Source organism: Carassius auratus, chromosome 44 (assembly GCF_003368295.1).
Source record: "Carassius auratus strain Wakin chromosome 44, ASM336829v1, whole genome shotgun sequence".
NCBI lineage: Eukaryota > Metazoa > Chordata > Actinopteri > Cypriniformes > Cyprinidae > Carassius > Carassius auratus.
In genome coordinates, this window is record NC_039286.1 from 3719496 (window position 1) to 3747420 (window position 27925).

At 35.6% G+C, this 27925-nt stretch overlaps 3 protein-coding genes and 1 long non-coding RNA gene across 4 annotated transcripts in view; all 4 read right to left on the reverse strand.

Annotated features, from left to right (window-relative positions):
• Nucleotides 1–3279: 3279 nt before the first annotated feature.
• si:ch211-288g17.4 (uncharacterized) lies at nucleotides 3280–8950 on the reverse strand. Its single transcript, XM_026231792.1, has 14 exons — nucleotides 8896–8950; nucleotides 8629–8712; nucleotides 8331–8411; nucleotides 8061–8156; nucleotides 7824–7916; nucleotides 7623–7706; nucleotides 6571–6675; nucleotides 6138–6290; nucleotides 5819–5935; nucleotides 5227–5319; nucleotides 4986–5072; nucleotides 4806–4892; nucleotides 4601–4691; nucleotides 3280–4522 (listed from the first exon to the last, which is right to left on the reverse strand). Exons 1-13 carry the CDS (start codon nucleotides 8940–8942, stop codon nucleotides 4610–4612), a joined length of 1209 nt encoding a protein of 402 aa, XP_026087577.1. The 5' UTR covers nucleotides 8943–8950; the 3' UTR covers nucleotides 3280–4522; nucleotides 4601–4609.
• A 3432-nt stretch (nucleotides 8951–12382) lies between these two features.
• Nucleotides 12383–12976, reverse strand: LOC113062163 (uncharacterized). The gene is made up of 3 exons (XR_003278511.1): nucleotides 12928–12976; nucleotides 12645–12722; nucleotides 12383–12467 (listed from the first exon to the last, which is right to left on the reverse strand). It is a non-coding gene; the product is annotated as an uncharacterized LOC113062163 (long non-coding RNA).
• Nucleotides 12977–14285: 1309 nt separating this feature from the next.
• Nucleotides 14286–18749, reverse strand: LOC113062162 (uncharacterized). Its single transcript, XM_026231794.1, has 10 exons — nucleotides 18643–18749; nucleotides 18468–18533; nucleotides 18191–18323; nucleotides 18006–18107; nucleotides 17205–17276; nucleotides 17030–17086; nucleotides 14967–15050; nucleotides 14703–14795; nucleotides 14482–14577; nucleotides 14286–14397 (listed from the first exon to the last, which is right to left on the reverse strand). The coding sequence occupies exons 2-10, from the start codon at nucleotides 18517–18519 to the stop codon at nucleotides 14301–14303; spliced, it is 786 nt and encodes a 261-aa protein (XP_026087579.1). The 5' UTR covers nucleotides 18520–18533; nucleotides 18643–18749; the 3' UTR covers nucleotides 14286–14300.
• Nucleotides 18750–20403: 1654 nt separating this feature from the next.
• Nucleotides 20404–27925, reverse strand: part of LOC113062164 (histone-lysine N-methyltransferase 2B-like) — a 34854-nt gene continuing 27332 nt past the window's right edge. The window contains 9 exon segments of the mRNA XM_026231795.1: nucleotides 20404–21261; nucleotides 21400–21529; nucleotides 21682–21765; nucleotides 23173–23280; nucleotides 23387–23639; nucleotides 23744–23872; nucleotides 23971–24089; nucleotides 24168–24281; nucleotides 25348–27787. Of these exon segments, the coding sequence (XP_026087580.1) occupies nucleotides 20986–21261; nucleotides 21400–21529; nucleotides 21682–21765; nucleotides 23173–23280; nucleotides 23387–23639; nucleotides 23744–23872; nucleotides 23971–24089; nucleotides 24168–24281; nucleotides 25348–27787 (3653 nt within the window). The 3' untranslated portion in view covers nucleotides 20404–20985.

Sequence of the window (27925 nt, forward strand, 5' to 3'; positions counted from 1 at the left end):
AAGATGTGTATTTTAAAGGCAACCAGTTCGATAATTTGCATTTTGGGTTAAAATAATTTCTTATGAAATTCAAATGATGTGACAATTAAGAGATTAAGGTTAGACTGTACAGGAATTGAAATCTATATGCTTGTTCACACTAAACTCAGTCACACAGTGCTGATGTTGTTAACATTAATCATTTGAGAATAAAGTATAAAAATAATAATAATTTGCAGGGTTTGATGTGATGTGAGGTAATCGATCGTGTTAATTAAATCACAATTGGTAGCGTGAGTTATTTTAATGTTTTTTTCCTCAGTTGGTCAGAACAAAGCATGGCAGACTTGTTACTTACTCGTTCAGATGACAATATATGGTGAAAATTCTTATTAAGGTCATATATTCCAAGACGTAGGCTAGAATCTGTGATTACTAAGTAAGGTGACTATCCACACCGGTGCGGTGACTGACAGCTACACATTCACCTCAGAACAGATTCATCCGCGATGATCACAACCCACGCATGGAATAGAATTCCGCAAGGAACTGCAATTCCTGGTTGTCGAACACAGGTGGCGACAAAGAGTCAACATTTATGGACTGCAGTTTTAAATAATAAAATTTATAAAAAACTGAAATAAAAGTGCAATATATATATATATATATATATATATATATATATATATATATATATATATATATATATATATATATATATATAAATTATTAAAATACAACCAGAAAACATAAAAATAAAAACGATTTAAAACATTAATAAAATCTATAATAATATATCATTGTCTAATTGTATTGACCACATTTTCACATGTTAAACGGTGGTTTTGTCCTAGCATTGTAGAAACCAGTTTTTACCTATAATAACCATGCAACCTAATTATCAAGAAATCAAATAGGCCTATTTTTTATTTTTACTATTTTAGTAATTAATTTATTGTTGCATTTGGAACCCATTTGATTAAAACAAAATCTGGTGAAGCTGATTTAAACTTCAGTAAAGGAAAAACAGTGTAAGTTTTGGGTGCTCCAAGTATATAACTGTTTTTAAGTGTTTGGTGTTTAAAATTGTAACATCTTGCTTAAGGTACAGACCATGGGTACAGACGGGTAATAAAAAAAATATTCCACAGTTTAGGCAGATCAAGCACAAAACGGTAGCCTATAATGAAACCAAAAGTATCACTGGAGAATCCACTTATGCGATATCAAATAAACATTCAAAATCACATTTTGCGTATTGAAATATAAAACATTTTCACTTCATTATCAATTAAATATCACATAGATTTAAGACAATTACAAAACCATATCGAGTGTCAATTATAGTTATTATACAGAAAAAAAGGAAATCAATTCTAAAGTAACTTACATTTTATAAACCACGTTGCATTTTGCAGTTATTCAATTGAATAATGAGTTCAAGATTCAGTCCTATTGTTTCATTTCTGAATAAATCTGTTTTTGAACTAATCTTTTGAGAAAATTATTCAATGACTCACTCGTCAAAACGTAACTGTAACGTGTGCTAAACACACACAAACAGGTGATACAAATAGTCCAAAATGTTCATTAAAGGAAATCATATCAAGACAATTACGTTTTTAACCATGTAAATAAATACCATTTATTGAGGTCTCAAGTTTATAAAGACCACAGTGAGCCCTCATTCAAGCCTAGAACAACCTAATATATAAGTCAGGGAAAATGTAACTGTGATAACCCTGCTGCAACACCACTGTGCCCTTCAGCAAGACACGTAACCTCAAACTGCTCCAAGGGAATCATCCCTGTGATTAGTGAACTCTAATTCACTGTAGGAAAACAACTGCTAAACCACACATAACAGTTCCCTTTGTGTTTAAACTAAGCAGCAATATGTAATCCTGCTAATTGGGTGCTTGCTAAGGCTAATATTGCTAGTTCTCATATAAAACCTACTGTATTTGATGTGAAATTCTGGTCCTGTAAATGATCAGCTTGTTTAAAACCTCACACAATCTGCTTCACGCCTTCTTCTCCCTGACTGATAAATCATTCTTTCTTTCCAAGTAAAAGGTAAAATTGTTATACAGTACAGATATAACGTTTTATTGTATTTTAAAATAAACATCTACTTGACTGATTGAATTTAGGTTCATTTGATTATCCAAACATTTTTCAGAGAAAAAAAAATCTGAATGTAATATATACTATATATTATCTTACCATGGGCAAACAGCATTTATATATTCTTCAGATCGAAGGAAAACCTGAGTTTAAAGTGATAGTTCACTCCAAAATTAAAGTTCTGTCACCATTTACTCACACTCGTGTCAATTCAAACCTGTATGACTCTCTTCTGTGGAACACACACATTTTAAAGATCAGTAAATTTCATGGGCGGTTAAAATGTACTGTATTCCTTGTCTTTTTTTATTTGTGTGTGTGTGTGGGGTGGGGTCAGTAAACGTTAACATAATTTTCAATACTATTCCTATTAACTATTCCTTGAGTGTCTTAAGCAAGAGCTCATGGCTTAGTCCTTGTGAGGATCAAACCACCAACCTTCTCGTTACTTGTTCATTATCTATTAACCACAACAGCATAATATAGCTCTAAAAAGCTCTCTGACAATAGCAATATATCATGGGTTTCAAAGTTTTGTTTCCTCCACCAGCAGCCAGGTGCATCACTATAGTGCTGATAAAGCTTCACTTTTTTCATTTCATAATGCTACCTATCTTTTGTTGCCTTTATACTCATTTTCTCAGCTCTTCTACTTCCCCCACTGGTCTCCAAACAAACCAGCCACAGTGACAGAACTGCAAACAGAGGTGAGCTGATGCAATAGAAGACCCATGTCCAGAAAGACTGCCTCTCCTGTTCGAGATATTCTACTCAGAAATCAAGCCATGCAAATCTGAAACTAACATCAGTAACTATATTGGAAATCGTATCCTTTAACTTCAGCATGGCCTCATTTGTATTTGTGTCTATCATGGCGGCCAATAAAGTGGTTCTGGTCCGTGTCCACTCAGTGCAGCTGGTGTGAGCAGATTTTCAGCGCCCTCTGCTGGTTGATGGTGAATGTCTGTTCCCCTTCATTAGTCAACATTACTTCATACAACATATCAATTAATGCAATTACATTTGAGATAGCTGAGCTGTATAATTTAAGTCTGGGAAATTAAACCAAACAATAATTATAAATATTTTACTAATTATAAATATGTATTAAAGACCACTTTTAACTGATGAAATGCTTAAAGTACAACCAAAAAGATTATATGCACACTCAAGGGCAGTAAAGTATTTATGCATGTTGCTTTTTTTCCCTTTTTGCAGACTTGGCAGACCCAAAAACAGATGTTAGCCACATTTTCTCCAACTCACTGCTGCCATCATCTTTGCATGGCGCTTTGGTAGATAAGAACATCCTTCTGATTACGCTATTCTTCATTAAGAAAAAGGGGTCATAAAATCATATAAAGCAGATCAGATGTTCTTTAACTTTTTTTTTGACAAAATTTGGTAAGCAATACAGACAGTTTATAATGTGTACCATTTAATACAGCATCAAATGAATAATTTCCCCAAAAATTTAAATTTGCTGAAATTCCAAAAAATAAACAAGTTTGTTTCTTCAAATAAATAGAGAAATTTAGCATTACAATACTCGCTGCAGTGAATGAGTCCAAACAGCTGATAAAAAACATCCCAATAATCCACATATATAACCAACATGACTCCAGTCATCTGGATGCTATGCTAAGCAAAATGCTATGTGTTTGTTTTATACACATCCATCATTAAGAGCCGTTAACTTTAAATGAGTCCTCTATCATTATTATTGTTTTCTCCAGTGAAAAGGTGGTCTCGCCTCAACAGATCAAGCACCAGTCACAAGTCTGAAACATATATGTCCCAAAAAATATGTCAGAGGACTTTGATGAGAGAGGACATCAGATGGACTTTTTCACTGGAGGAAGATTTTTATGGATTATGGACTCATATTTGGGCCAGAAGCAACAATTTAATAATAAAACACCTTAATGATGGCTTTATTTCTTAGAAACCTGCAGCTTTTCACTTCACAAGACATTAATTGATGGACTGGATTGGTGGATTATTGTGATTTCCGTTTTTGTCAGTCATTTGGACTCTAATTCTGACGGCACCCATTACACAAGATCTAGTGGCGAGCAAGTGATGTACATGCAATGCTAAATTTCTCCAAATCCGTTTCAGATAAAGAAAAAAACTCCTCTACATTACAGATGGCCTGAGGACGAGTACATTTTTGGCAAATGTAAATTTTTGGATACAAAAACCAGAAAATATTTTGTAGACACATTTAGGAACGAGCATCAGTTGCGTCCTCACAATGAAATGATGAGGCCTTCAGGTCAGACACTACTAGACCCGATTTCAACGTAATTGACTCAAAGCACTATAAAACTCCTGTAGATTTTAGGGTAAGGAAGGGCCATCACTATTAGCGTTCCAATCATACAACTTCAGTGATTGAACACTGGTAAACATACTAGGAAGAGAAGAGGGAAAATGATCACTCAGAGGTCACAGAATGACAAAACAATTTACAACAAAATTTAGTTCTTGCCTTGAGAAATTAATTAGAGATCAGAGAGGCCAGATTAACCAGGACCGAATCTGTGGTAAAAATAGCCATCAGCATCACTTTGCCAATAATTCTGAAAGAAAATGGACATTTTAATTATTTATTTGATATTTTACTGTATGGTTTTGTAAGTACTATTTTTGGAATTTAATATTCAGAACTTTTAAGTTAAAGCATAAATTCTTACTCTGTGGAAGCACTGATCCTTTCCTCCAGACCATCGATCATTTTTACATATTTGTCGAAGAACATTTGTGTGACACTATTAAGGCTTCTATATAATCATGAAGAAAACAGTAAATATATTTAGTTGACTAATAGACAGTATAACTAATAATAACACAAGATCAATGCAATCTTTTCTTACTTTTGTGCTTCATCAAGCTTCTCTTGAGTTATTTCTCCACTGTCAGTTAACTCTTTAATGAAAATTCTCTTCACTTCATCCCAGCGGCTATGAAATGTGAGGTAAAAAATTCATTTGATTGGTGATTTAACTAACATTGCAACATTACAAATTAAAATGTTTTGTTTGGAAATATCAAAAGTAAGACTAAAAATTCAGGAGCGGACCTGTTGAGCACAAAATAATTCATGTTACACCTTACCTTGCTAATTCTTTGTGTCCAACATTTTTAATTTGTCGGTTCATCTCAGAGAGAACTCTGTCCCAGATGGCAAAGCATGTCTCTTTAATTTTGCTGTTACAAAAATCAACAGAGAAAATGGTTGGGATCAGTTTTATATTTCATTCATAAATTAATGCTTTGAGCGTTAATGAAATCAATGAAATTTAACATTACATCCTTTCCTCACCAATGCTCTGCAGTGAATGGGTGCCATCAGAATGAGAGTCCAAACAGCTGATAAAAACATCACAACAATCCAAAAGAAATCAACAGAACTCAAGTCCATTAATTAATGTCTTGAGATGTGGAAAGCGGAGTGCTTGTTTGGACTCTCATTCTGACGGCACCCATTTACTGCAAAGGCTCCATTAGTGAACAAGTGATGCAATGCTAAACTTCTCCAAACCTGTTCCGATGAAAATACAAACTCATCTACATCTAGAGTTGTCCTGGGGGTGAGTACATTTTTAGCCAATTTTCGTTTTTGGGTGAACTATTCCTTTAAGCATACACACACACACACACACACACACAAACAAACAAACAAACATCAGAGCTTGATGTATTATACCGTAAATGTCGCAGTGGGTCCTCATATTCCACATTTGATGTAATTTGGTTTTTCTTGTTTATGGAAACATGAAAAATTTCATTACTAATAATATTCCATATTTCATAAATCACAGCCCTGGAAAACAACAGGAAATGACATTTTTGCATTAATGACCAAATGATGATGAATCACTACATAATCTTTAGTTTATCTGTACATTGTGACTGTACAGGTGTAATATTCTCAAATGTGATTGTATTATGGCATCTTTAACATATTTATAGTGGCGTGGCCATACTGATTTAACAGACTAGTGTGAAATACAACAAGTTCTTACTTCAAATTGAACAAGATGTCTTCACCTAACAAATCAGTGAGAGTGTTTTCAGTGTCGATAAAAAAATCATTAACTTCAGACATCCCAAGGCCATTTTCAGACAATCTTTCATAAATTGGAAGAGGGTATACTGTCACCATCTTCATAATGGCCCTGTGAAACAAAGAGCAGAGTGAATGGACATACATTTATGATGTTCAAACAGACTATTAAACTGGAATGCAATACATTCATGAGGCACAGCTTATACTTTCATACACACACGATAAGCATAACAGCATTATGAATAATTAATGGATTTGAATCCATTGCATATTTACTTGAATCATGCCTTGGGGTCAATGGTCTCAGTTAGTTATTAGTCATACCAAGTTATTAATTCACAGTCATTTGTGAACAGTGTGCAATGAATGAAAATCACCGTCATACTAACCAGCTGGATTGATTGAATCTCTCATCTCCAAAAATCCCATTACCCCATCGATCATATTCTAGGGCAGCATTGTCAAAAAGATCACTAAAACGCTCATCTGCCCAACTAGATAAAGAAAAGGAGTTCAGTTCAGTCACAGTTAGTACAAACGCCATTGATACGGTTCTTGATTTGCACTCATAAACCAAACTCAACTTTCTGAAATCTTTTAAGTTTTAAAGGAATCAATCACCCAAAAATGATAACGTGTTGAAAATGTACTCACCCTTTAGGGCCATCCATGATGTAGATGAGTTTGTTTCACTTTATCCGAACAGATTTTGGAGAAATTTAGCCTTACATCACTATCTCGCCAGTGGATCCTCTGCAGTGAATGGGTGCCGTCAGAATGAGAGTCCTGATAAAAGCTGATCACAATAATGCACAAGTAATCGACACGACTCCAGTCCATCAGTTAACCCCTTGTAAAGTGGAAAGCTTTTTAACTTCAAAATTTTAATTTCTGGATAAAAAAAACAAGGCCTCTATCCATAATATTAAAATAATCGTATCAGGAATTAAATCTGCACAAATCAAACACTGTTCACAAGACAAGACAGTCCAAAACAGTTAAAAACAAATATGTTGGTGTTTTTTTAATGTGAGAGGACAAAAGGGGATGAACGTTTTTGCTGAAGGAGGCATTTCGTTTTACTATGGACTCATATTTTGACCAGAAGAAATTGTTTTATGTTAAACTTAAACATGGATTTTTTTTTATTTTTAATACAAACACACAGATGTATACTTCACAAGACATTAAATGATGGAGTGGAGTCATGCAGAGTACTTGTGGATCATTGTAATTTTTTTTTCCCTGACGGCACCCATTCACTGCAGAGGATCCATTAATGAGCAAATGATGTAACGCTAAAATCTGTTCGGACAGTAAACAAACTCATCTACATCATGGATGATCTGAGGGTGAACATTTTCAGCTAATTTTTACTTTTGGGGGAATTATTTATCTAAAGTGTTTTACTGGTATTAAAATTGAATTGAAATGTTTTTACGTCCAGGCTTTAAGTCCCGTTTCTGGGCTATAAATCACGTGATATTTTTCAGTATCTTTCAACACACTCATCTCCTTCCACCTCCTGCAACACAAACAACTATTATATTACATCAATTCTTTTGTATATTTAACAAGTTTTTATTTTTTATTTTAATGTAACCCGTATCAGGTAACTACTGTATTTTGATCAAAGTCTTACCTTACAGCAGCTAAATACTTGTTATGGAATGGCTGGCTCTCAGTGTATTCCAATAGTTTATCCCAGTAAAATGCAAGAACTCCAGATGCAGTTCTATGAAATCCACAGTCCGAAATTGCAGGTCACACTTTACAGCCAATATGATTAACAAACATACAACTAAAAAGTATTTGGGGTAAATTCAAGTGAACTATATTAATAAATAAATCAGTATACAAAATAATACTCTTAATGTACCTCAATGTTATTAGAAACTCATCCTTCTCAGTCTGCCTTTCAAAGGTAGAAATTTCCACGGCCTTCTCTCTGACAAGTTGCACAGCCATTTCCACTCTAAAAAGTATAACCGAGACTATAAAAATCTAGATTTGTCATCTGAGTGTATTTTGACATTTTTAAAAGGACCGTTTTAGGAAACAGCTGAATGAAAGAATCAACTTGAATGCAAGAGGTGTCATTGATTTTGTGTGCTTTAACACATCAGTGCATGACAAAAAAAGATCTTACTCTTCAAAAAGTTGATTGATGTCTGTCTCCCCAACTTCCATAGCAACTTTTAGGATCTTAGCCACTTGTGGCTGTGCCCCCCTGTTATAGATCACAACGAAGAAAACCATTTCCAGTTAGCATGAACACTAATAAACTTTAGATTAAAAAAAACATCTTCATCTGAACTTTGATTGATACAAAAAAAATCTAAAGATTAATAAATGTTTACAGTATTTTACTAGAAATTAGCAGCTAAATCTATTATTTCGTTATTTCAAAGGGAAAGAAATAGTTTGTAAGAAACAATGCATCATACAACTTAGACAGAAGGTAAACGAGGAGCCCCAAGGGATCGCTGTAGATTGGTGGAGCTCCTGGAAGGTAGTTTGATTCCACATATCTGCATTAAACAAAACTATATTTTAGCTATTTATAATTTCAAACAGAACCTGAGAAGATTATCTGCATTTTAGAGGTATTGGATTTGAACAGGGATGAATCTTTACACTATTTCAAAGCAATATTTTTAGTCATCTTGCACAAAAAAAAAACAAACAAAAAAAAAAACAAAGAAACACCTTACTTCCAGAGTTCCACGACTTTCTCCTTTTTGAAGATCCCTTTGAACATGCCAAATTCTCTGTAAGAAGACCAGAACATATTCATCAGTCTTGTGAAATGAGACATGTATTTCAAGATATCTCAACAAAAATATATTCAGCAACAGACGCATTCAATCCTATGCATATCAGCATGCTCTGCATGAACTCATTTACATGTTATAAAAATTATAATAAAAAAAGTTATACAATAACATTAATTAATTGGATGAATGGTCTTCATACCCTTCAATCCAGCTGTACCTGGGGAATGTCCTTAAGAGCCGAAACTTACCATCTAGGTAAAGTGTACCCAGCCTGTGAAAAATCCTGTTAAACATGCAGAAGTGGAAAAAAAGATGATAATGGGATGACAGGAGTTCCTTAAACCTAAGTGGATTGTGTTCAGCTTTATTATTCATTATTTAAAAATTTGTTTTAAGTTCAGTATATAATATGGTTATAAAGTGCAAAAGGTCTTTTGTAGCCAGTGGATGAAGTACTCACTTCAGTGCTACAAGGAAACGATCACGTCCTTTAGCTTCTTCCTCAGCACTGATCTTCTTGATCATCTCCTTCACAGAAATCCACAAGTCTTGCAAATCAGTACTGTACAAAACAGAAAACAAGGGCAGAGAATTTACACTACTCATTCCAAGAAAAGTCATCGAAATATGGCCCAATGCACCATCACATGAAGAAATTTTCCATATTGAATTAAGAATTATTGAACAATACGAATTTCTCTGAATTAAGCATTGCACTGTCCATAAACTTGGAAAACATGTTGGTACATTTTTCTGCCAGCACATTATCCTTTTTTTTTTTTTTTTACATTGCATGGTCATTGTTAACTTTACATCATAAGTCTCTGGTTTTACCCTGTTTTTTTTATCTTATTTTCTTCCACAACCTCTTCTGCTGCCCCTTTTAAATTGTCCAAGTATTTCAAAAACGCTTCAGCTCCCAGCGTGAAGAGTTTGTCTGTCATTTCATAGTCCTCATCCGTTAGGCTGACGTTGTCTACACCTGTATAAAAAAATTAATCAGCTAAAATATAAATGACAGTATACTATTCAATGATTATATAAAGTCCAACCAAAGTACGTATTTTAATATCACATTTATATTTTAATAACCATTGTGAGATTAATATTATCACTTATTCAATAGAGCTTCCATGTCTAATGAGAAATCAAATACCACATCTGATAGAATTTAGGTATATAATATCAGGTATACAGTATAAGGTATATACGAAAACAGGCATTAGCTTACCTTTAAAGAGCAGGACAGCTAAGATCAAGACCGCTAGTGACTTATTCATTTTCTTGCTTCTTTTATCAGACCAAAAAACGAAATAACAAAGAGATCACAGCATATTCACACAGGACTTAAACATCAAGTAAAAAACTGGACTAAACTTTATCTCTACTGATATGAACTTTCATCTGTGTAAACACACCTACTGAATTTACCTTGCAGTCTGTCTGCTCTTACAACATGAGAAGTGTTTCAATGTCCACTCTGAAGGTCACAATAATAGTGCAGACAGTGCCTCTTTTCAATTGCAAGTTTATCATTAGCAGTTTTGGTTTTGCTCAATAAGTCAATATTTTCCTTAAAACACAAAAGCAAAAGAAACTCTAAAGCGAGTTAACAAGAACAGTTTATAGTAGTGCATGCATGTACATGGCCAACTATGACAGTAACTATAATTTTGACAATGCCAGATTACAAGAACTTATGAATGATTTGTGCAAGAATTGCAATCTGTCAATATTAAATTGAATGAAGGCCATGAGTTCAATGCACGTTGCCAATAATGTAGATCATTGTGAAAGTCCACGGTGTGTGTGTGTGTGTGTGTGTGTGTGTTTTTGTCCAGGTCAATATTTCTTCGGTCAACATGTTTTTTTATAATCAGTAACTGATTAGAGCATAAAAATGTTAAAATCAGGGGCCACTCTTGCAATTAATAAAGCTAAAATTGTTACACCTAGATCTCGGCTCATAAGTCTCCTTATTTAAGAGAGTCGGAGATGTCTCTCAGTCTGACCTAGGAGTAGCATGATGACTGTGATTTGTTTGAACCAGCTGTTGGAAAAAGTGCATCAGACTTGCATAAAGTGGATAAATGTGATTCATAATTGACTAAAGTGAAATCCATCAATATATGCATTTAATGAATTTCTTTAAACTAATTTGAATGAATTCAGTGTACAACATTATTAGTCAGGTATAGTTACATGTGCAATCTCAGAGTGACAACTAAAAGCCAAGTTGTTACAGTAGTCAGGTAAGGGTTAATGTACATGCAGCTGGTTGTTATTGCTGCATAAACCGGTGGTCAGGACTGAATGTTGTAATGGTCAAGCGGTCAGTTGTTTGAGTGTTGTAATCGACAAGTACTCTGTATAAAACACTTTTTAGAAATTCATAGTTTCATGTGTGCTGCTTTGAGAGATTCCTAATGTGTAATAACTAAAGTAATGTGATTTGCGATTTCAATTTCACAAAAACAACACAAAACTACTCCGAACAAGTTCTAGGTGCATAGAATAATTCTACAGATTATTCTAGCGCTTAAAAATTCTGTATCTCTAAAAATAAGTATTTTATGTTTTCTTTTTATAACAGGAAAATGCATTTATATAACGCACATTTTCTGCATGATGCTTAGAGTGCACTTATATTTAGACTATGCCGTGTTTAATATGTACATTGATTAGAGGACAACGTTCGGCAAGAATATTAACAAATAAAGGGAATTAAAATTGGCCTTCTCATTTCATTCATCAAACAATAGTAAAGTAGCCTGTGACTAAAACACCATTTGATGTGTTATAATAAATAATGAACAAATGTCATATAACAGTCATTTCAATGCAATCACATCATACCCCTGGCCTTGCACTTAAGTGTTAACACATGAAAATTGATCCAGATGTTATTGATATCAAGATATTAGACTGTTTTTATTATAAAAGATGTAAAACAAATCAAAAGAAATGCAAAAAATCATGTTTTTAATGAAACCAAAGCATTACAGTGGAACTCGATTTAATCAATATTCACTAATGCAATTATTCTAGTATTCCTTCAGAGACAGATACACATTAACAGCAGCATCTTAGTTAAGTACTGTTAATACATTCCTGGTACGATCCTGCTTATTGCCAGCAGTTGCAACCTTGACATTGGCTTCAAATAACTATAGTTCACTCCAACAGGAAGTCCAAGGCCTCATTAAAGTTTTCCTTTGTTTTTTGCATCATCTTCATGGAGAATCTGAGGGAAAATGTATGTTATGAATGTATGTATGCTTACTGATTGTACTTGACAATATAAACTTGCAAGATAAACTGATACTAATTATTAATCTTTTATTTAAACAAAAAGTAAGGTTTGATAAGGTTTCTGTTGAAATGCAGATATGGTAAGAAAATGATAGTCTTACATAAAAGTTGGATGGATCTTTTCATCAAAGCCGTCAACGAGATCAGTATACTGCTTCAGTTTGGCCAGGATCCGGTGAATGGCTTGAACAAGGTTTCTTTTTAATTGAAAAACAAAAAGAGAGCCAGTCATATATGAATATGTTTTTCGAAAAGATTTTTGAAGATTTAAAAACTAAAGATATTAATTAAGAACATGTCTTTACATTTGAATAGTTTCAGATTTACAGCAACATATTAACAAATAAATACTTGTCCTTGATCTTTCCTCTTACTTTGGTGCTTCTTCGAGCTGCTTTCGAGTAAAAGCCTTACTTTTCAATAACTCATTAATAATGGTATGATTCCATTCGCTGGGAAATATAAAATTTCATGTTGGTTATTAAATTCATAAACTAACAAAAAAAAAAAAATCATAAATGAACAAAAATCGTTCACAAGAACATGCTAAATTTCAGCAAACAAATGTGATTCAGAACCAAGCAGTTCAGATTTCCAACCTCACCACATTGAATATATAAAAAATATAAAAGGATATTATAAAAGGACATTTCTTACCTCTGCGTTTGCTGGTATGCAGTATCACGAAAATATCCATATTTTTCTAACATATCAATAGCTCTCCAAAACTCTAGGACAACTGCCCTAATTTTTCTATAGCAAATAGAAAATGATTACAAAGAGGAATAGATTATATCAAGAAAGCAAAGCACTAGCCTTCTAAACAGAAATGATAAACAAGATAATAAAAACTTAATTTATTCACTTTTGCAAAATTATTTTTATGAGGGTTTTTCAATACATTGTCTTACCGCAAAGGCAGTAATAGTTGGTTATCTTCGCTATTTGATTTATCCAGCTCAATGAATGAACCAAATACAGAAAAAATTAAATGAATCTTTTCTTCTAAGAATGTTTGTCTGCAAGATAGAAAATAACAAATAAAAAGTCTTCATATTTTAATATTTACATAGTAAAGTATGATCAAAACCAGATGTTTTGTGTGTCTTACCTGTTATAGGAATTATCGTTCCCTTCAAGAATAAGAATTATGTCATTAACTCTGTGAAGAAACCTGTTGATCTCAGTGATCCCAAAGCCGACGTCAGACAGTTTTTCATAAACCGGAAGAGAGTAAACAACAGCGCTCTTGACAACAGCCCTGTGAAACATGCACAAGAAAATGGAGGGATCAATTTGTTTTAAAACTTTAATCAGTCGTTAATGTTGCTTTAGGTATTAAGTTCTGTCAGATGTTTATAAAATATATCTTCATGTTCGTGTAATTCATCTGAAAGAACACATGAACAGCTTTTGAAACATGAACTGCAATTCCCTTCAGGGTTACATATTAATTTACCATAAATAATGTGGTTTTGTTTCATGCAGTACCAATCCATTAACACAGTTTCAAATTACATTTACCAGTTGGACTGATTGAATCTGTCCAAACCCAGAGCTGCATTTCCACGATTATAATATTCCTGAGCCGCGGCCTCAAAGAATTTACCAAAATAATGTTCAGCCCATCTACAAAACAAAATGGAATGATTAATGAATGATAGATGAATGATACAATGCAGTGTAAAACCTTGAAAATTCAACTGCTATTCAGTTTAAGAATCTAACATACTAGCAGTGGACCATTATAGTTGATAATGATAATTATGAAATCATTTGAGTAGCCAGGAAAAAAAAAACATTCTGGGATTAATTAAATATTGACACATTGATACCACATTTTGAGTATCTTTCTTGCTTACCTCAAACATCCCCGTCTTGTATCAGGATCTAAAAGCACATGATAATTTTCACTTGTATTCCTTAACTCTGTTAGCTCTGTCCATTGCCTGTAACACACACAAAAAATACTCTTTAATGCTTATTTTACTTCATACTTTCTGCTATTTGTGCAGAACTGGACTGTCGTCTTACTTCCTAGAATCCATGTACTTTGCATGGAATGATGGGCTTTCAGTGTGTTCCAAAACTTTATCCCAGTAAAAAACAATCAGTCCAGATGCAGTTCTAGAAAACAGAAAAAAAATTGTCATTTAGAAACTTATTTTAAACAGATTAAGTACAATATTGAAAGTTAACAAAGGTTTTAACCTTAATGATACAAGGAAATCATTCTTCTCTTTTTGTCTTTCAAAAACTGAAATTTCAAAGGCTTTCTTTCTAATCTGATCCAGAACCATCTGCACCCTTTGGACGAGACAACAAGTGGTTAAAATGACACCTAAAGAAACACTTTTTTGTAATGGGCTTGTGTGCATTTTAGACCAATTCTTTACATATGGAGGACAATAACTCAGTAAAACAGCTCTTACTCCTCATGAAGTTGGTTAAAGTCAATTTTCCCAATCTCCACAACAGTATTCACCCCAGCTTCAAGCATGTTCACCAGCTGGGACTTCACCAATCTGGTAGATGCCAGAGATACACAGTGTCACCTTTTAATACGCTACTTTAAACAGTTAACTAAGTGAAATCGCTTTGTAAAAAGTAAATACATGTACATGCTAATTATTACAGAATCTAATCCTAATTTATTACTGATAATGTTTTTAATGAAGTATATAGTGAGGTCATACGCCTTAGCCAGAAGGTGACTGAAGAACTGCATTGGTTTACGGTAGAATGGAGGAGCTCCTGGAAGATAGTACGACTCCACTTCGCTTTAATAAACAAGTCACATGAATAAATCAAGTTATGTGCAGATCTGGAAGCCCATTATGTTCAGTGCACACACACATCTTTGACCAGGACTTTGGCAAATCAACACTAGAGTTGTATATCCTCAGTGAACTAGAGCCCGACCGATATATCGGCCGGCCGATATTATCGGCCGATATGAGCTAATTGCATTTAAATCGGCATCGGCGTTTATAACGGCCGATGAAACATGAGAAACAGTCTCATATTCTTCACTCATGTTATGAGTGTTGCATAGTTTGCCCACCAGAGGGCGGTCTGCAGCTCCAGAGTTGCAACAGCGCCAGAAATCCACAAAGAAGAAAGCGATCAGCCAAGCCACCCAGGTGAGTCTGTCGTTCGTCATGTGAAATGATTGTAGATTTAGTTCATACACTGTATATAAAAACGGTGTGGTAGTTCTAGTTAACGGTCCTATCATTATCACTTCTAAATATTCTGCAGCATCACTTACAGCCGCTCATGCATTGCTATTAGATTAGATTAGCCACAAAGCTAATACCATGTTTATCAGTGGAAGAGCGCGAACGTTAATAAGAGGTCGAACTATAAAGTTAGCGTTTAGTGCTTATTCTATTGCGGTGTGTTTCCCACATAATGACCGCGTAATGGGCCTTTCACACAGGACGCGGTATGCACAGCGCTTGGCCGCTGGGTTTAGCTTTGCCCTTCAGATATAACGCGATTTGCCCTGCTCTGCGCTATGGCGTAGGCGGAGTTTTAAAAACTTTTAGCGGGAGCTCTTTCATAGTCTGTTGTTCCTCTTTTCGGTCAGCAGCAAACATGTATCTGTCCCGTTGTAATAAGCGAGCGATAGCGCTAGTCCTGCTGATGAGAATTAAGAGAGAAGCAAGGAAGAAGAGGCTACCCTCAGGCCCAGGGAACAATTTGGTGAATTCAGGCTGGTTACGTTACTCTAACGCTAATATAGCTTCCTTTTTAGCAGGCCCCTTAAATGCTTGCTATTAACTTGTTTGAAGGTGGTTCTTCTCAAAACACAGCGGTGTGTTCATGGCACTAACGTTAACCATTTTGATTCAGACTGCACAAAGAGAAGAGGAGAAGATATACGGGTCCGTTGTGAATGTGTCTGTGAGAGCAAATATAGTGTAGTTACAGTAACTACAGTAGGTGCGTCAGAAATTATTAAATCAGAGGGGACATGTAAATAAATGTGAGCTGAACAAGCGCTTTTTTCTTTTCTTTTTTTTTCTTACATATTGTTTCAAAGCAGCTTTACAGACATAACAGGAAAATGTTGAAATAATATTGTTAAATATAAGGAGGTTAATACCTATTGCTTGACAAATAAAAAAATATATATATATTTCTCATTTTTGCCTATGTAGGAGATCCCTGTTTATTATTATTATAATTCTAATGATGACATGAGTAATGATACATGGTGATATTATTAATACACATGCTTATTCTTTCTATGTCTCTCTTTCTGCCCTACAGATGGCTGAAAAGGGTGAATGATGTAGCAGCAAAAGTGTGGGACTACTTCTGCAAATACTTTAACTTTAACTTTAGTAGCCTATTATAATTTATTTACAGTACACACACAGACTGTTAAAATCAGCTTCAACTGGAAGAAAGTAAAAGTGTTAAATGTTTAAAATCAGACTGTTTTTTGATCGTTAAAAAATATATACTTTTGATGTGCAATTGTTTAGTGATTGAGACCGTAATCTAAGGCTTTTTTTTACATAAATCCCTTCTGGAAAATGGTTTATACAGCCCACATACATAGAACAGGCAGATATTTTGCCATTGAATGTTATGTAAGTGCAGCTTATAGGAAATGGGTCTAATATCCAGTTTATTTTCAAAATCAAAATATCGGCTTATAAATCGGCTCTTTTCAAGTTAATATCGGCATCGGCATCGGCCCCCAAAAATCCATATCGGTCGGGCTCTACAGTGAACACATGCTTACTTCCAGATGTCTGGAATTGTCTCACTCTTTACAGCCTCACGGTACATCTTCCTATAACTGCAGAGGAAAAGCACATTTGCAGGTAATATATTAGTCATGAGTTTCAGTGAACTGGTCAGAAGTAAACAAGATCAGTTAAGGTCTTGAAAATGTGTAAAGATAGTAAAGCTCTTACGGTACGAAAAACCTGTCAAAGACATCCTTAAATGTTACCAGAAATGTACCACCAGTAGATGCCAAAAAAACTCTGTGAATCAAAGAACATAAGCTATATATAAATAATAACCATAATATATATTTCTAAATCACCAATAAAAATTCATTACATACAGTAAAATAAGACTTATTTTTTCTTTATTAAACACGTTTGCCAAACTATTCTTATCATTCTAAGAGTATGAAGAAGTTCACATAACAACTATAACAAGAGCGACATATATATTTACACACACACAGGTGCATCTGAATAAATTAGAATGTCTTGGAAAAGTTCATTTATTTCAGTAATTCAACTCATATTGTGAAACTTGTGTATTAAATCAATTCAATAGACAAAGACTTAAATAGTCCTTGGTTCTTTTAATTGTGATGATTTTGGCTCACATTTAACAAAAAAACACCAATTCACTGTCAACTAATTAGAATACTTCATAAGACCAATAAAAAAATTTTTTTGGGAATTGTTAGCCTTCTGGAAAGTATGTTAATTTACTGTACATGTACTCAATACTTGGTAGGGGCTCATTTTGCTTTAATTACTGCCTCAATTCTCAAAAAAAATAAAAAAATAAAAACTGTAGGCAGTTTAAATGCTCAGGACAAAGGGTTCATTAACAACCATCACAAAACAGCAAAGTTACAACAGATCATATTAAGAATTAAGTGTATATATAAACTTTTGAGAATCATGTTCTTGACTTGAGAACAGAATAAACAATGCTATCATGATTAGACAGTAGTACAATCACCGACTTACGTTGGTATTCGAGATGAATCATCCCGGCTCTCCCTACTCTCACCAGTTTTCAGTGATTTTGCAAGCTCTCTTAATTTTTTCATGTAGTCTAGAACACTGATCCTGTAAAAACACAGAAGAAGAAAAAAAGAGGATCAGGCAACAGCCAAACCAACAATTCAATAGCAGTACATAATCCATCTTACCTTGCTTTTCTGAACTGATCATCTCTCACAAATTTCTCTGTCGTGTTTCTGACTTTCTCCAGGAAGTCTAAAAAGACTACAGTCCCAGAGTTGATGATTTTTTCATCATTTGATAGTTCAGCACTCTGCACAGCTTCAAAACAAAGACAGAATCAAAAACAGAGAAACAGAATGAGTCCACAACACACAAAGTCAACTGGTCCAGAGCTACTGCTTTTGTCTAATAAAATTCAGTTTAAACATTGGACCACAAAGACAGTAAAAACAATGACTTTACCACAGCAGCAGAGAAATACAGTTAAACTTAAGATGGCCAAAATCTTATTCATGCTTCTGTTTTATGCTGAAAGAGGAAAACAGAGAGGTTTCAGAACGGATTCAGAACACCAAAATCAATGGATGTCTATAGTTTGTACTCTATATAACAGACCACAGAAGCGACAAATACTTACTTTTGAGTCTGTGTGCATATGAAATAACCCTCTCTGTCTGACTCTTGCTTAAATGGGTCATTACATGGTCACCTGTTCACAGTAGAGTAAATGTGTGTACAATTCAAGAGGACAGAAGGGCAGATGCGGGACTAAACAAACATTCTGTTAATATTTGAGTGTTTCGGCAATTGCTTGTTATTGAAAGTGTAATTTCAGATTGAATGTCCACAGACAAAATATTACAAAAAAAAGTTAAGATATTGCAGAGAGAGGAGCCTGAGCCTCTCATTATTAATAATGTGCATATAATTAAAACTAGCAAAACTACCATGAACAAGATAATGTTGCATGTTCTATTGCATTATTAACGACAATAAAATAAAATGTTTCAGAATTAGTCATAAATGCTCAAGGTATAAAAAGTTATTAAATCATAAATATCTGAAAAATTATAAAAGGCATGTCAAAGTAAATCTTGTAAAACTATACAAAATACAAATATACAGGCATTGAATGATTTGCCAATTAGCATACAGGCTGATGATGAATAAATATACATTTCAGTAAATAAAATAAATGCATTAAAAAAAAAAAAGTGTAGTGTACCCACAAATCCACTAAAGAATAGCCATTAAAAAATATCCAACATCATATAAATTTGTATATAAATAGTGTTTGAATTATTAAATCTTAAAAATGCTCAGGTAAAATCATAAAACATAATTTCCAAAAAATATTTTAAAAGGTCAAATGAAGTTCAAGTCCTAGAAAAGCCAAACGAAAGGCATTTTATTCTTTGGAATTCCATGCTGTAAAAGTATAGAGGGGTCAATTCTGATTTCAAATCCAAATATATTAAAAACAAAAACAAGTTTCAAGATTGCTCTGTTCAAATATTTTTTCATCTTTATTACATACAGAACATCATAAATAAAAAAAGTGCGTAGAAAAATTTAACAGATTTAGAAATTCTTGTATACAACTATATACAAAGATCACGTTCAGTGATGGAATCAAGCCACAGTCTTCATTTTTAACAAGCATACTTCAATTCTGTACAAAATCATGAGGGAAGAGGGATCCGGGAATTCTCAGGAAAAACAAACAGCTGAAACAAACAACCCCTACAGTCACATTGCATAAAATCAAAGCTAATGTGGGATTATCCCAGCATTATTTATACTATTGTTTGTACTGCAATTTAACTAGCTGTCACTGATGTACTGAGGTAGTCAACCCAAACGGAGATGACAGTCGGTCTAAACCATGCTGCATGAGGAAGGGTATCACAAGAATGTTGATATCCTGGCTATTAGCAGTATGAATGTTGGCTGTTTCAATCTAAACTTGCCATTCATAAGTAAGGTTTTGAATATCTCCTTAAATACTGTTGCACTGATGATCAGAATGGGACTTTTCAAATGTCTAACACTGCACAAGTGATCCTAATATTACAGTAGAATATTACAATAGACCTCCAAAGACTGGCCTCAAGATATAAAAGCACATAAAAACAGTGGGTTCTTAAAACCAATCAGTCAAAAATTGACTTCAAGTGAAGTCTTATGAAGAATGGTAATCTGTACATGACCCAGAATGCTGTAAACGGTCTGTATATGCATTCCGAGCAAAGGTACGCTAACTTAATGTGACAGTCAAGGGTGTTCAATTTGGTTTAAAAAAAGTGTGTTGTAAGTGAAGCATTCATTTGCACCAATTAAAAAAAACAAACTGAAATGTACAAACATCTATTTTCTGGAAACGCACAGACTTCCGTTAGAAAATATGTTGTGTGGCAAGACTGTTCATGGTTTGACTAAAGATTTTGTCCGTTCTGGAGAATATGTCCATGCTTATATTTCCAAGAAAAACAAAAGAGCAAAGATTATTAAGGTGCTTTTGAGGACGACCTATAACAGGAACTCCTCTTGATTCAGTAGCAAAAATAATCCCACCCTTTCTGACTTCAGGGCATCCTCCACTATGAAAACCTATTTACATTAATTCTGCAAGCTGAAGGATCCTTCCAGAATAGATCTACTGCATTGCCAGCAACAAGATCTGAAAGGCATGCTTGGATATAGAAGCGTAAAAAAGACAGTAGAAATAGTTAAGTAAAGGGTATTCAGTTTGATGTCACGATTAATGATTGTTGCTTCGAAACAAACTGCCTCATCCAGTGCAGGATGTTGGGGTAGGAATCATAACTCATATGAGGTAACCATCCTTCAGAATACATTCATCTCCACACCATTAAACACCTGTAATGTGCGTCTTCCTTCAAAAAATAGCCACCCATACCAAAAGATCCCCTCCTAAAGCTTCTTTTCCTGCCCGTGTGCCAGAGTAAACATGCTGATTTTAATTCAGGAAGCGTCGACAGCGCCGGGCCCCACAGTTACAGTGCAGCTTGCTGTTTGCATCTTCAATGGGGAACTTGTAGTCATAGGTAAGCTCTTCTCCACGGTAAATCTTCCGCAGGGCGAATATAACGATGTGCTTCTGGCCCTCCACATTGATGACTCTTGAGTAACAGTTAGGGTCGCAGGAGTGATTTATAAATCGTGCCGCGTTTCCGTGCATGGTGGCGTCCACCACATCGAAGTCATCAATGCGAAACATGTAGCAGCCGATGCCCTTTGAGGAAAGAGAGGCATGAAACGGACAGTAAAGGGTTAGGAACGAAACATCACTGATAAGAGACGAGCCTGCAAAATGAGAAATATATGTTTTTAAGCAAAAACTATACATCACACCGGGACAATTAATTTTTACCTTGCTGTCATAGTATTTCTCCCTTTTGTCTGTGAGAACTGCGCGGATGACGTTGCCAGCGTACTCGATCACCATCTCTCCAGCCTCAATGTTCCTCTTACAGAAAAGACCACGACCATGTATAGCAGATCTATCATGGAGATACGGAAAACATGACTGCACCATTTACTTTTCCTCTTTAAAGGTTATGTTCATTCCATCTTTTTATTAGCATGAGACTGGCTGGTTTTACACAGCTAGTTTTTATGCTGCAGCACCCTGCATCTCTTGGGAAGGCATTACCTGTAAACTCCTACAGCCTCTTTTGAGGTATTCTCCAAGTGTCTGAACCTCATAGCCATTGGCAGCTCTGTACTTGTGGCTCGTCTAAAAGGAAGTCAAAATAACAAGGATGAGTCACAAAAAAAAACTAAAATGTTAACAACACTAGTAATGCATTTATTTTACATGGCTAAACAATCGATTATTTTGGTATAACAGTTGATAAACAACATAACATTTGCTTTGTCTATCTTTTTTTAAAATTAAACAAATAAATTGAAGCATACCATAATATGCAGTGTGAAACAAGGATATTCATTTTGAAATTTGCTCAGGATTTAATAAGCAGTACGATAAGAGTAATTTTATATCACGATAACGATATATATCATTTTATTCCTTAATATATTCTTTTAAAAAGGTTTTTATGATATTAAAATATTTGATACCATAAAATTTTCATAATCCTTTTTAAACTAATAAAAGCCTAAAAAAAAAAAAAAAGCTCTTTCTTTAAGAGCTGCATGGATCCAATATATTGATACATGTCTTCATTCTCAGCTACCGTATTTTTCGGACTGAGTATAAGTCGCATCAGTCCAAAAATAAGTCATGAAGAGAAAAAAAAAACATATATAAGTCGCACTGGACTATAAGTCGCATTTATTTAGAACCAAGAACCAAGAGAAAACATTACTGTCTACAGCCGCGAGAGGGCGCTCTATGTTTATTAGGGGTAGACTACAGGGGCACTGAGCAGCATAGAACGCCCTCTCGCGGCTGTAGATGGTAATGTTTTCCCTTTATTCCTTTCTCTTGGTTCATTTCTCTTGGTTCATGTCAAGTAAATTTTGATAAATAAGTCGCACCTGACTATAAGTCGCAGCACCAGCCAAACTATGAAAAAAGTGTGACTTATAGTCCGGAAAATGCGGTATTTACATTCACTTCAGTCGTAAGGCCAAGACGGGCGTTTTAAAATAATTGTGTGTGTATTTTTGACAGTTAAAGCGAAATAACTCATACAAAAAATCTGAATTTGTGATCGCATGCTGTGTGAGAGAGACGTGACTTTCCATGTCGGGTGTGTGATAGCGCGTGAGTACTGCAGTGAGTTCTTCGGCAAGGTTTATTTCACTTTAACATTTTTTGTTGTTGTTGTTAGCAACAAAGTGCATCCACGCTTTATTTTGTTATTAATAATGGTTGTTTCTTATTCACTTTTAAATTGTTAGCAACTTTCAGCAGTCCTGCACTGTGCAGATATATAAAGTTTAGTCAGTGTTCATGCAGGAGTGGAAACAATGTGAAGCAGCAAAAACTGCTTCTAAATATCCAAAAACGCTGTCATTCTTAAAGCATCTATGCTAGTAAAATGAAAAAAATCATACTTTTTAGTATCCCCAATCCTTTTTAGTACTGGTATATTGAGTAACACTAATATATAAAATTATAAATCATGAGGGAAAAGTGTGTATTTTATTCACATACTATTGTTGCTGAGTGTCTAACCTGCTGGATTTGAGCAAAACATCATCCTCTTCATCATCACATGGCCTAGACTCAGGAAGCTGACGATGTTGCGATGCCAAGAAATTGAACATGTCAAAGGTAGATTTTCTGTTGGGAACAAAAAAGGCATTTGTTTTTTAGATTTCCAAATTTGGAAAGGAGGAAATAAAGGAACTCAAAATCACATGTGATAAAAGGTATACATGACACTTACCGCGCATAGACCTCTGCGCGGGCACAGCCACTGGGGTTTACTGGCAGCTCCTCTTCCAGTGTTTCATGCTGGTGGAAACGGAAGAGGTGTTTCTGGCAGAGAGAAGCACCCTGCAGCTGCTCCAGCAGAAAAAGCACGGCATCATGGAGGACACCCAGCACCCTGGCACCGCTGACCCCGCTGAAAGGGAACTGCTCTAGTCGACAGCCTATCCGTGCCTCCTGGACACCATCCATTACTGCCTTCCATGCCACTGAAGAAACACAGCAGAGGAAACATTTAATTATGTGTCAAACCACGAAAGGAACAGTCTCATTCTTATTTCGAAGTTTCATTTCAAGGTTCACCAATACTGACCATCCATGCTGTCAGCTTCTACGCTAAAGCCATCCTCACTGGTAATCTGGAAGTGCAGGTGGGGCTGACACTGACTGGCACACTCATCCTGCTTGCCTAGTGATAGAGAGTCCTCATCTGAACTCCAACCTGAAACAATTGCACATGTGGTGAACTTTCAAAACCTGATTGAAAAAGCCTTAGCAACTACACCAAATATTTATAAGGTAACAAGATCTCGTATTGACCTGCATAGGTGGCCCAGTCTGAGGAATCACCTTGTTTGGAGTTCATACACTGAGATTTAGCACTGTCCTGTTTGTCATTTCTCTGCACCGCAGTGGGCTCGGATTCATTTGGAGTAATTCTAAAAAGAGGAAAAAGACAATATTGTGATTTTCAAGGGTAAAACATGAGTCAATATGATTAAGTCATCGGCTCTGACCTCTCTTTTTCTGCAACCTTGGATTTATCATTCTTTGGCTGGTCGAGAGATTCAAAATCAGGGTCGTCAAGCACATCCTTTATACTTGGGGCCTTTATTCGAAGGCGGTTTGATCTAAACATTAACAAAACAACATTATTACTATTACATTATAATATTCAATAGAAATGTATAACATCCAGTTGGGATGTTAAAAATAACATTACAGTTGTGTTAATGGCTAGCTGGTCTTAATTAGGATTTGATATAGGCTCAGGTCCACCAAGAAACTTGTATTTTGTTTATGAAAAGTCTTTTTTATGCATTCATATGCCTTGGTTGAAGACCTAATTATATTAATTGTAATAATATACAACAACAGTAGAGATTGACTATACCTGTGAATTTTTATACTTGGGTAATATCCCCCAGAGAGGTGGAACAGAAATGATAAGAAGTTATTGTTAATTCTCTTAGCAGCTAGTAAAAAAGTAATTACCAGAAAATGGTTAAAACCAGAGTCACCCACGGTGAAGAAGTGGATTGATATAACACATAATATACATGTGATGGAAAAATTATCTTTCTCCTTAAGAGCATTAAGGGAAGACTTCCTACAAATATGGAGTAAATGGATTGACTACATTAAACCAGTACGCCCAGACCTCTTTTGAAAGGTTCAAATTATTATTATTTTTTTTTTCAATATTGGAATATGGCAATTTTTGGAATCTTCTGTAAGTAATAGCTCCCCATGTTTTATTGTATATAGTTATTGTTAAGAGGAGGAAACAAAGCACTGGTGACACTTGTAAAAACTTCTTTCCAGGCCTGAGAAAAGATACACTATATTGATAATTGTTTTTATGTGTATATGAGTATGGATGTACAGTATAGGTATATGTTTATTTTTCATTATTATTATTACGGTTTTGATTTATATGTAATTGCATAAACTTTCAAGTGTCTTTGATTTAGGAATATATTGAAGGTTTGCTTTCTGTATTTCCCCTTGAAAATTGAAAATAAAAATTACAAAAAAAAAAAAAAAAAAAAAAAAATAATAATATACAACAACAACAACAAAAATAATCAGAGAGAGGGGTAAATACTTTTTCATAGCAAGGTTATCTTTTCTTGCTCAAAACAATAATAGGATTGGGTTACATCAGACTAAATAAGACTGAATATGTATGCCTACCTGATGTGGGCATCTTGGGAATAAGGATCCACCTTTTCCAAGAAGTCCGTCCTGCATCTTTTCATACTAAATCGATCATTTACTGAAGACACTCTCTTGATCTTGACTTGAGGTCTGGAGTGGGACAATATGTTTGGTTGAGTCCGAAGATGAAACCCAGGGAGTGAATCTTTTGATTCAGGAGAGAGGCGTTTTTCAAGGAACTGAGAAGGGCTCATCCCAGTGGGACTTCCTATTTCATGGTGACTTGCCATTGCTTTATCGAGTATCGCCTGGGCCACCTCCTGCCCACCTTCAGAAATCGAGCCAGGTCTTTGTATCGACGGACTGATGCTATGCAATTGGCTTCCAGGATAACTCTGAGGAATCCTCCTGATTAGCACTTGGGTTGGCGGTGTTGCTCCATTGTTGTTGCTATAAGATAAGATACGCATTGGTGTGGTTTTGCCGAGGTTAGCCTGAACCTGCGGCACTGGTATCACTATAACCTTAGGAACGGGTCGCTGGAGAACATTGCTGTGGATTATCTTCGCAATCTGGCTGATTTGGGTGTAGGAGGGGGAATTGGAGCTAGGTAATTGATATGTATTAGTCTGTGGGTTTTTCACTAGAATCTGTCCCGCACGGTTGACCAGAAGAACCTGAGGCGTAGGGGGTGTACCAGGTAAACAGTGGGGCAGAGATTGTTCAGTCACTTGTTTTTGGGTGGCAATGCGTATGGCAATCGTACGACCCTTAGTGGCTTCCTTAGGAAGAGCTCCAAAACCATTTACTACAACCGAAGCAGGAGCAAGTGGAGTTCCTTGTGGTGGAACTGAAATGGAGGGAGAAGATGACACAACATTGACCGGCATAGAAATGGGCAGAGAGTTGGTGACAGGCATTGCCATCTGGAAGGTTCTGAGTTGGGAACTTGGTTGTATGGTCACAAAACGTCTTTTTGTAGCCGTAGCTGGTGCAACAACATTAATCGTTCTAGTACTACTTACTGGCACAGATATTGCCGGCTTCTCATCAGGAGACAAAACTCTATTTAAAACATGTTCATTCTTGTTTACTGGTAAAGAATCAGTTGCCACCTCAGCCGCAGTATCTTCTGTCAAGTCCAAAACCCTGCCATCAACAGCGGATATGAAATTCCCACTGGTGTCATCCAAGAACACTTCTTGCAAGCCTTCCGTTGATTCATTTTCAAGCAAGACTTCTTCTTGGGTCGTGACAAGATCACCACTTTTGTAAAGGATGGGAGTTGTTCCTTTTAGTTCTTCGGGAAATGATGCTTCTTGTCCATTGGATACATCAGAATCAACAATTACGTTCCCACCATCTTGAAAATAAGTTATTTCCTGAATTTCCTGTTCTTCACAGACCTGGTCCATGTTTTGAGTCTCTAGCTGAGAATTCTGATCAACAGAATCTGTTTTAAGTGGATTTGCAAGAGGTGTTCTTGGACAAACAAGCTGCCCATCGCCAAGGGTTCTGCCCTTGTTCCGCCCACTGTGTTTTAATGGCTCAGTATCCTGACTACAAAAACTACTTTCTACTTCCTGAGTATCATCGTCTGTGTTGGCTTCACCTGTATCACTCTCTGAGTCATTGTCAGCTCCATCCAGCTGTGAGATGGACCCCGAGTTAGGAAGGACAGAGAGATCTGCCTGTGCTGATTCTTTGGCAGGTTCAAGGACCACAACTGTGCGAGAGAAATTCAGATAATGGTCAGTGACATCATCATCATCGGTTTCCACTGGCATCTCTGAAGTCAAAGGAGATGACAAGTCCTCCCTGCCAGTGGTGAATTTGCAGTCTCCTTCTGTATCTCCATCTCCACCTTGAGAATCACAGTCCAGAGCCACATTTTCATTGAGTAAAGCCTCATCAAATTCAAGCTTTGAATTCAATACCGAGGCCACCGCTACATCTGTGTCTGGATCAAAGTGTGCAGAGAGCAGTTCTTGATTCTTATCAGTTGCTGTGGGAATTCTGTGGCTTGGTGCAAGTGCAGCCTCCTCTGGCCCTGACAAGGCAAAGATCTCTTGAACCACATTATCACTTTTATGCGGTGTTGTTTTAAAAGGCTTTTGATGTCTTGGGGAATGGCGGACAGATGAATGTAAAGTGGAAGAGGGACTTTGATGAGTTGCTTGTGGTGGAGAGGGTCCTGAGGTGATGCTAGAGGAAGACAAAGAGGAAGGCCTCCCTCTTCGTCGAGGTAAGGTGGAGCTCATGAAGTTCTTGGTTGCACCAAGTGGTGAGACAGGGGGGCTGAATGAAAGCGACCTAGGGTGAATCAACCCCCCTGATCGCAAAGCCATGGGGCCTGAAAGTACCACAGGGGGAGGAGAGGCATTTCGGCTACGTGTGGAATGTCTCCTTGTTGCACGTCGTGTCTCATCAAGGTCACTGATGGTCAAAATGTGATGGGATGTGGAAACAGCATTTCCTGAGAGATTTGAAGACAGAAAAGTATGACTTCATTATGAATAATCAATAGGCAACTTGACAGTTTATAAAAAAAAAAATTAAATACTCAATAGTGTTGTCAAAAGTACCGATGTCAGTACTTAAATTGAATAAATTT

Coding starts and splice junctions, on each gene's coding strand:
- si:ch211-288g17.4 (XM_026231792.1), bottom strand. CDS start 8,942: ATGTTCAAAGGGATCTTCAAAAAGGAGAAAGTCGTGGAACTCTGGAA. Junction 6,676..7,622: donor ACGGGACTTAAAGCCTGGAC/GTAAAAACATTT, acceptor TTCTTTATCTAG/TTGGGCAGATGAGCGTTTTA. Junction 5,320..5,818: donor GACCCACTGCGACATTTACG/GTATAATACATC, acceptor TTTTTGTAACAG/CAAAATTAAAGAGACATGCT.
- LOC113062162 (XM_026231794.1), bottom strand. CDS start 18,519: ATGAATAAGATTTTGGCCATCTTAAGTTTAACTGTATTTCTCTGCTGC. Junction 18,108..18,190: donor GATCAGTTCAGAAAAGCAAG/GTAAGATGGATT, acceptor GTGTTTTTACAG/GATCAGTGTTCTAGACTACA. Junction 14,578..14,702: donor TTTAACCAACTTCATGAGGA/GTAAGAGCTGTT, acceptor TCTCGTCCAAAG/GGTGCAGATGGTTCTGGATC.